General features: G+C 39.4%; 1 protein-coding gene across 6 annotated transcripts in view; it reads left to right on the top strand.

The window, feature by feature from the left end:
* Positions 1-8,745, top strand: part of LOC107756106 (cell adhesion molecule 1-like) — a 328,363-nt gene that overhangs the window by 277,583 nt on the left and 42,035 nt on the right. For all 6 annotated transcript variants that reach the window (XM_016573093.1, XM_016573096.1, XM_016573097.1 and 3 more), the window contains one exon: positions 4,392-4,564. In XM_016573093.1, coding sequence (XP_016428579.1) covers positions 4,392-4,564 — 173 coding nt within the window. The remainder of the gene's footprint in view (positions 1-4,391; positions 4,565-8,745) is intronic.

An 8,745-nucleotide genomic window follows, 5' to 3' on the forward strand; every position in this document is an offset into this window, starting at 1 on the left:
GAGGCGGGAACCGGCGAACGTTCAAATACTTTAATCAAATAAACAAACACAAAATTAAAGTAAAGCGGCAGCCCCTCGCGGAGCACAAACAAAACCAAAACACAAAATAAACTCCAGGCCTGGTCCTCTCTCGCTCGACACGGTCGTCACTCCTCCCTTTTATCCTTCCGGAGCTCCTCCGTGAGACTCGAGACCGGTGAGTGGTGCAGGTGTCGCTCATTATCAATTACTCCACCGGCCTCGCTCCGTTCCCACGGCTCTCGGCCCCGCCCCCACTCGTCACAGTATTGCTCATTGTTAGTTAATGCATTAAATAGTTAACAAATGGAACCTTATTGTAAAGTGTTACCCCTATATAAATTCTATTAGAATTACTATTGGCAAAGGCTGCGCAGACTTTTTTTTTCTGTTGCTTTGTTTATTTACTTATTGTTTTTTTCTTTTTATTTGGCACACCTGACTGTTGTTCTTGTATCCATTATGCCTAATGAAAGGCCAGTAACACTTTCTTGCCTTTTAGTGTTTTTCATGTTCTGTTTTTTTTTTTCTGTGTCTTTTATGGTTTATATTCTCGCTGCACTCATTAGCACTCAGTATAACAAAAAGGTAGCCGTTTCCTGTTTTTGCCTGTCATGTACCTATATGTAGAAACACTACCTGGCAAACAGGAGCCTATTTAGTATTTGCCTGATATTAGGAATGTTCTACAAAAGCAGCAGCACAACAGCCTTATGTAGTCCATTAAATGCCAAGGGTCCTAAATGTCTCTATGATTTTCTTACATAAGCTGTTTGCCATTAAGTTTCATCATGTCATTAGACCGCCAGACAGACCGAAAAATCCTATTAGACACCAGAAATTGGCACACAGGTGTAATAAGGTTATGCAAGGAGTTCACACAAATGTGGAGCGAGTGACCGGCCCGCTTGAATCTGTGTGTCAGATCCTACCCTCCGATGGTGTCGAGACACACGGCGCTGGATACTTCGATGTGAGAGAGCGTTAGTTATGTGTCCAACGTCAGTTTGAATGTCACCCCTCCTGCTGCACTGTACAAACACAGCAGGAAGTCTAATCCCAGCTGAATTGGAAAAGAACTGAGACTTGCCAAGGAGAAGTGCACATTTCATGCTGAATGTAGCAGCTACGCCTGAGAGGCAAGGCTGACGCAAGGTGCAAAAAGCCAGCGGGCTACCTGCTGCCAGTCACTGGAGAATAGAACCATTGAGCGCCCAGTCGTTTTAATAGATATGAGAAAGGGCAGTACTTACGGAGCAGAAAGGTCAATGCTGAGAGCGCTTGAATATGGACATCGGTGATGTCATGACTTCTGACTGTATACACGGCAAACATCAGGGTGTATCGATTATGTTTAAATGACTCTAAAGGTTAATAGAAAAAAAGCATGTGCACATTTTGTATCAAACAATGGTAATGCTGAAGAGTCAAACCAAATGACTGAGAACAATCCGATAAGTGTTGAACAAAGCCAAGGCTGTTTAAAGTTTCATGCAGCCCGAGGGCACAAGACGCTGATGTGCTTTACTTTTCTCCTCCACAGATAAACCTGAGGTGACGATCAAGGTGGAGTTTCCGCAGGGCCTGATTAGAGAGGGCGAGAATCTGGAACTGACGTGCCAGGCTAAAGGCAAACCACAGTAAGACACCTCTCTCTCCCGTGTGTTCCATTTCTGACAATATTAGCAACTTTTCAACTGTTTGTTCTGGTACGGATGAGTCAGGGTCATGGGCTTTTTATGAGAACAGTCCTCTACCAAAACCCATAGCCAAACGTTTCACCGCCATCACAAGGCGTTCAGTGGAATTAATTTATAACAATTCTGGTCCTGATCTAATTGGTCAAGCAGCCTTTCAAGATATTTTGTTATATTGCTTAATTGCATTTGAGGCATTTAATCAAAAAAATCTATTTTATTCTTGATGTACGAGCTTTAATTTAGTTTGCCTACACAATGAAATTGAGAAGGATGCTGGGCAAAATCTCAGCTGAATTTGATCGTGCACATGCATCACTATATATGTTGGCCTTTTACCAAAAATGGACTGTTGATTACTTTATCGGGTACACAACATGAAATTAATAAAAACATTTCATTTAGTAGAGAACTTGATTAGATAAAACTGCATGGACGAGTGGTATTAGTTTTTTAAAAAAAGAACATTTAAATAAATTTCCGACATGTCCAGAATTAGGTTAAGAACATAGGAAATAATTCTTGTTGTCTCAACACAACAAATAAAAAACAATTGTGTGTGATAGAATTTGAAAGTTGGTTAAAAATTTGCACCAAAAAAAAATGTTGCATTTGTTAAATTTAGTTAATTAAATTGAACATGCAGCCATTTCTTGTGGAGTTACAAAGCTGAAATACATTTTTGATGGACATGTTATTTTTCCAGCAATATTAATCATTCATTTTCCATACGCCCTTGTTGAAAAATATACAGTGGCCCCAAAATGTGAATTTTTTTCCTATTTTGTCCCAAAATAAAAAAAAAAAATGTATTTCTTTATTTTTACAGATACCACTTGGTTTGATATCTAATGCAGTGAAATTCATACATTTTTACACAAAAGTGTCCACATATTTTCTGTGGTCATTGCACATGAGCATAAAGTGAATTATCAATGTTTGTCCATTGTCTGAGCACATGTAATGAAAGCCATTCTGGTGTTTTTATATTCAGCAAGCCCCATAACATCCCCAAACCGAAATGCTGCGGGCAGACGAGGTGCCACCCGAATTCATTTAATAAAGATGAAAATACAATCAATACAGTGAGCAGAAAATTGGAAGTCATTTTCATTAAAGCTTGGAGAGGGGCTGCAGTCATTACTGTCAGACAGTGCAGGGCTTGGCTTGCCATCCCATTTGTATTCTCCGCCTCACGCCAGGTTCTCTGCAGCCCCTCCACTGTGTGTTTTTCCCCATGCCTTCCTCTCAATAAGGCACTTTTTCTAGGTCATTTTTCCCTTTCCATATCAGGAACGTCTGCATCTTTATGCCACGCATGTATATTTAACCTCAGATTGAGACTCTTTGAGATTCCCCACTCGCTGCTCGCCATCAAATGTTGTTTTGCCGTCCTCGGAGGCTGAGGATCAACTGCTATTGAACGCGAACCAGTCCTTTGTTTCGAAGCTGTGAAGGTTTTTTGTTTTGCTTTTTTGTATTTTCCCCTCTCTCCCCTTTTAAACAGAATGGTAACAAGTTTAAACACTGACACAAAAACCAGAACAACAAGGGAATACCTCCTCAGATGCTCTTGGGAAATAACTACACTGCAGCAGTGCCATTGAAACTTGTGAGAGCCGAGCAGAGTTTAGAGCCTCTTTTATTTTTCCACAGTGGCTATAGCTCATTCAACTCATCACTGTGAAAGTAGAATAGGCTGTTGTGTACCCGGCTCAGGTGTTTAGAGAACAAAAGGAGATAGCTCGCAGTGGCAGTTAATTGAGGCAGACAAGAGAAAATCACAGCCTTTCGCTTTTTGTAACTTCGCCAAAATGAAGTTCATTTGCCAATGCCGTAGGCTGCGACATTGGTCGAATCCCACAATCTGTGTTACTGACCGCAACTGATCATTTTATTCTGAGGTTAGGGCCATAGCTGTTTTTAGCCTCAGACAGCACAAATTGCGCACATTAACATGATAACATATTGCACACACACAAAAACAAAAGTCTGATTTGCTGAACTCAAAATCATGTATACAAGCTGTTGTGTCCATGGAATTACTCGCATGGTTCTTTTGATCAATAAATACTTGGGATTTTTAAATTTGTTTATTTTCTCTATATTTTGTCATTTAAAAAAAAATGTTGCCATGCTTTTCCTAGTTGTTCGTAATTGCAGAATAAAGTTTTTTTAAATTTATTTTTATTTTCTCTATATTTTGTTTTTTTTTTCAGTTTTTCATCATTGCAGAATAGTTTTTTAGCTTATTTTATTATATTATCATTATTATTATTATTATTAATTATTTAATTCATTTATTTAATCAATATATATACTGAAAAAATTGGTGTTTCACTTTGATTCTATTTTTTACTAAGAAATTGCTAGTGGATTTCACAAAAAAATTACCAAGAAACAGCAAATAACACATTGAATTAATCATGATATTAGCAAGACTAAGTTCCTACTTTCTTGTAAAACGTTCTTGTAAAACATTTTCCAGAAATAGACGGAACTGCTCGAGTTTATATGCATCTTAGAATTTTCCTGCCATATATTGTCCTATAAAACATTACATGGTACTCAGACAACGTCTTTGCCTAAGTAAGAGATCCCTTGGCCAGAGAAAAAACTATATTCTGGCTACACAACTCTAAAGCAAAGCCAATTCTGCTCTGTGTCTCCATCCAGGCCTCATCAGGTGAACTGGGTGAGAGTGGATGATGACGTGCCGTCTCACGCGGTTATCACTGGCTCAGATCTCTTCATCGAGAACCTCAACAAGTCCTACAACGGCACTTACCGCTGTGTGGCGTCCAACTCTGTGGGCGAAACGTACGCTGACTACATCCTTTATGTGCGCGGTAAGTTCAAAGTGACCGAGTAGTCTCTCCGACCTCTTTCACCCACTCCACCACTCCATCTGAGTCATGGGTCAATAACATTGATCTCAATGACATTTCCTTTCCTTTAGGACACGTTCTAATCTGACCATTTTCCTCTTGGAATTTACTTCTGATATCTCTTGCTGCACTAAGCCTGTGGTGAAATTGCTGTCCTCCATTTTCAGAGTGCAACAATGGACTCTGGAGCTATTTTAAAAAGGATTTGTGCTGCAATGAGGATCTTTAAGTGAACAGATATACAGTTTATGTCAGTAGCGAGGGAGGCAAACCCCAGCTAATTCACATTCAAGTCATTTTATCAAAACGATACTGTGAATAAGCTTTAAAGAAGCCAAACTTTTTTGTTTATGTGTGCGTGTGTGGGAACATTGCATGTTGTCAGTGGGTCGCCACAGAAACTTGGCTTCGCCCGGGTTGTGCGTGTTCCAAAAACTTGCCCCGGCACGAAGTGCAAATGCGCCAGTAATTGCGACAGGCTTTTCACACGTTTCTCCCATGAGCGGTTTGGCAGTCGTTCCACGAGAAATTCATGACAGTTGAACCAACAGAATAGAAGAGAGAGTGACACAGCCACGTATGGTGCTGCGAGAGCTCAAATCCCTCCCCTATTAAAAACAGCGTTCAATATAACACACTATCAGGACGTTTTATGAATTTTACGTCTGATGCTGCTTTTAATATCTTCACAATTCAACCTCATATCTGACATTAGAATTGCTAATGCAGAAACGGGGGCTGTCACCATTTAATCTAGCATCATGCTTCTCTGTTGTGTTAACAGAGTGACACTCAAATATATTCGACACACACATACATGTGTGCTCATAAAGACAGGTGCTGGTGACATCTGGGTGCTCTATAGTCTTATAATTATTCTCCCTCGAATTAATAGGATGACATCTGTGTATTACAAACACAGTGGCCCTGACACTTTCAGCAAGACCCACAGAGCTTCTCGCATACTTCGCATATTACGGCATTCTGTCGAGGCACTGTTCAATTAAATGCTCTGCTTTACAGAGATGTTAAAGGGAAGGCAAAATGGGCGTTTAGCAAGCTGTCTCGGTGAGGACACATTTTCATACAGCCGGCATATGTAATGCATAGCATATCGGAAGGGTAATTGTGAAGCTATTCATGCATGGCGTTATGTAACCACTATAAGGGTTGTTAACACTTTCAGCACTCCTATATAATAATAAATCTGCCAATTAGATGCAAGGCACCATGCCGTCACTCGCCAACATCGTCCCAGCCATTATTCTGGTTCATGGAAATATTTTGAGGGGGCACCACTGGTGGTCTTGGCCTACTTAGTGTCCAGATGACGAAAGGGAGAACAAAAACACCAAGTATGTTATAACTAATTTTCAGATTGAAATTTCATCCTAATGTGGGAAAAAGATCTTGAGCATCATGAGAGTGTGTAGATATAGAGTTTAAAGCATATGATGTGCAGAAGGTGAGACTCAAATGGACTGATCAAATTAAGACTTGTATGCATGATTTATGCTGCAAAGGTTTAGAAAAGCCACTTTATTACCTACAAAATGTAAAATAATTTGAACATTAAGGGCCAGATTTACTAACAGCTTGTGCCAGCGCAAACCGTCTTTTGGCATTAAAATAGTACTGTCAGGATTTCCTAAAGACGTGCAGTGAAGAATTAGCGCTAAAAAGGCGTGGACAGTTATTTTTGCACCTGACCTTATTGCATATGCATTTGTTGGAGTTTCCCTTTCAGATGCAAAATTTATGGGCAAGAGTATTAAGATGAATCACGCAACACGATAAACTAACGTTTGCACTCGTCAAAATACTGGTATTTGCTCCATTATTTAACAGCCAAAAAAAGCATTCTTAAAGCAGTCTGCACCGCAGAATTTTCCCCTCCCATCGGCGCTTCTATAGAATTGCGTGCTAACGCTAATTTACCCTGTTTTGTAAATCTGGCCCTTAATTTGATCATATTTCATTCATTCATTCATTCATCAAAATAATGCAACTTTTATTTAACATTTTATATTTAAATGTAATAAATTTTTATCTATATTTTTGTTTTATTTATTCTTTTTTTTTTTTTTTTTTTAACTGTAATCATTTTTTAAGACTTTTTGTAAAAAAAAAAGTAAATTTTAATTATTTATTCATCCATTTATTAAAATAATGTTTTTATCATTGGTTGCTTATGAATGGGGAAAAAAGCATGCAACACATTAGAGTTAATATCAGATTCTCGGTTTGTGGTAGCAGATCTTCCTGGGCCCTCGATAGACAGCCAGAACAGATGTACTGCAGAGGCAATTTTTCTCTAATGCGTTTGTTCCCCAACTGTTGTGAAGCTAAGTGATGGAGAACACTTGGAGGGTGGCTGGCACTAAACTGGTTATGGGGAAAAAATACATTCCCTGAGACATTTTCCAGGGCCCCCATCCCAGCATGCCCCTGCGGGGGAATGAGATCTAACACACCGGCCTGTAACAAGTTTACGGAGCGCCTCTAACCTAATAAAGACTACCTTTGCCTTCACAGCCCTGGCCTTTAATATTGCGCACTCCACCTCTGCCTGTCACCCTCGCTCACGTTTCCTCTCCGTAACAATTCCTCCATGCTTAGAGGGCTTTCCTTTGGTATCTCACAGCCACCCGGCAGAAATCGATCACGGCAATACACTTCCTTAACTGAGCTTAGAGTGCATGCTGAACCCAAACACAAACATGATTTTGTTCACTCGGTGGGTCAAGAATCAGGGTTCCCATGGTATAATTGTGTTTTCCAGGCCTGGAAAAGTAATTTTTTTCTAATTATGCTCTGACCTAAAACATTTAATAGGCTAAATATTGCTCTTCTGTAGAGTAAAACTTTCTTGCGAGTTATAGTCTGATTTGTACTGTTCTTTTTGAGTCCGTTAATTTTAAAGGGATAGTTCACCCAAAAATGAAAATGGTCATGTCGTTCAAACCTGTATGACTTTCTCTCTTCTGTAGAACACAAAAGAACATTTTTCAAAGGATGTTGACAATTAAACTGTTTCAGTTCAACTTAATTAATAATTTGGTTATCAACATTAAGTAAATGATGACATAATTTTAATTTTTGGGTGTAACTCTTGAATGAATCTGTCAAACTGACTCATCCTCATTCTAAATGATTCATTCATGAATTGGTCAAAAGTCTTTTGTTTTGTTTTGTTTTGTTTTGTTTTGTTATCCTAACCAATATTCTCAAATCACTGGAAAGATCTGAAAAATGTAAACAAGTTGGGACCCCTGAATAATGTGCTTGTGGTTATGGAAATTTATAGCCAACCACAAGCCAAAGTACAGCATCGGCCCGCGCTTCCTCCGAGGGAATCCCCTATGTGTTTGTGTAAATGGCAAGCATAAACAGATATTTGTTTTAGTGTAAGCCTAAATCCTCAACCCTCGCACATAAACCAATGTGGATTCAACACAGCTTGCTGAAAACACATTGCATGAGGATTGATAAACAGCCTGATTTTGTGACAAGCCTCAGACTTGTTTGAGGCACCTCATTGTCCCTTATATCCAACAACATGTGTAGCGCAAGAAGAGTACTGAGAAAGAACAGCTGGAGGAACAGCAGTCTTCCTAGCAGTGCATGTAACTCGAGAAGATCCAGTCTCGGTCCAGCGAGCTCAACATATGTAGGGAAAGAAAAAAAAAGAAAAAAACACAATCTACACTGCTGTCATGGTGGGTCCAATCCCATCCCTGTGCTATAATAATGGAGCCGTAAATCACTTCTCTACATACTTCCCCTCCGTTCTTATAGCTCGCTCACTTTTATTCAATTCGCCCCATCAGTGTTTCCCTTACAATTCATCGTATTGGTGACACACACATTTAAAAGTCAGATTGCTCTGATAAATTTGGCTGCTGTCAAACACGACCTCGGCAGCCCGCCGTTCAAAAATCTAGTCATCTGTGAATTCAGACATGCAAATGTGCCGTATTAGAGTTGGCAATGTAAAACCTTCCTACTGGATGTCTGAAGATGAAAGAATGCATTGCAAATGACGTGCAGGCTTTCGTATCTAAACTAACACTAGAGCATCTGAACCGTAATACATTTTTGCTTACTGAATTATATGACAGTTGTTGATGTAAAAGTACAAA

The sequence above is a fragment of the Sinocyclocheilus rhinocerous genome, unplaced genomic scaffold (assembly GCF_001515625.1).
Source record: "Sinocyclocheilus rhinocerous isolate Xijiao unplaced genomic scaffold, SAMN03320098_v1.1 scaffold682, whole genome shotgun sequence".
In the NCBI taxonomy this organism is placed as follows: Eukaryota; Metazoa; Chordata; class Actinopteri; order Cypriniformes; family Cyprinidae; genus Sinocyclocheilus; species Sinocyclocheilus rhinocerous.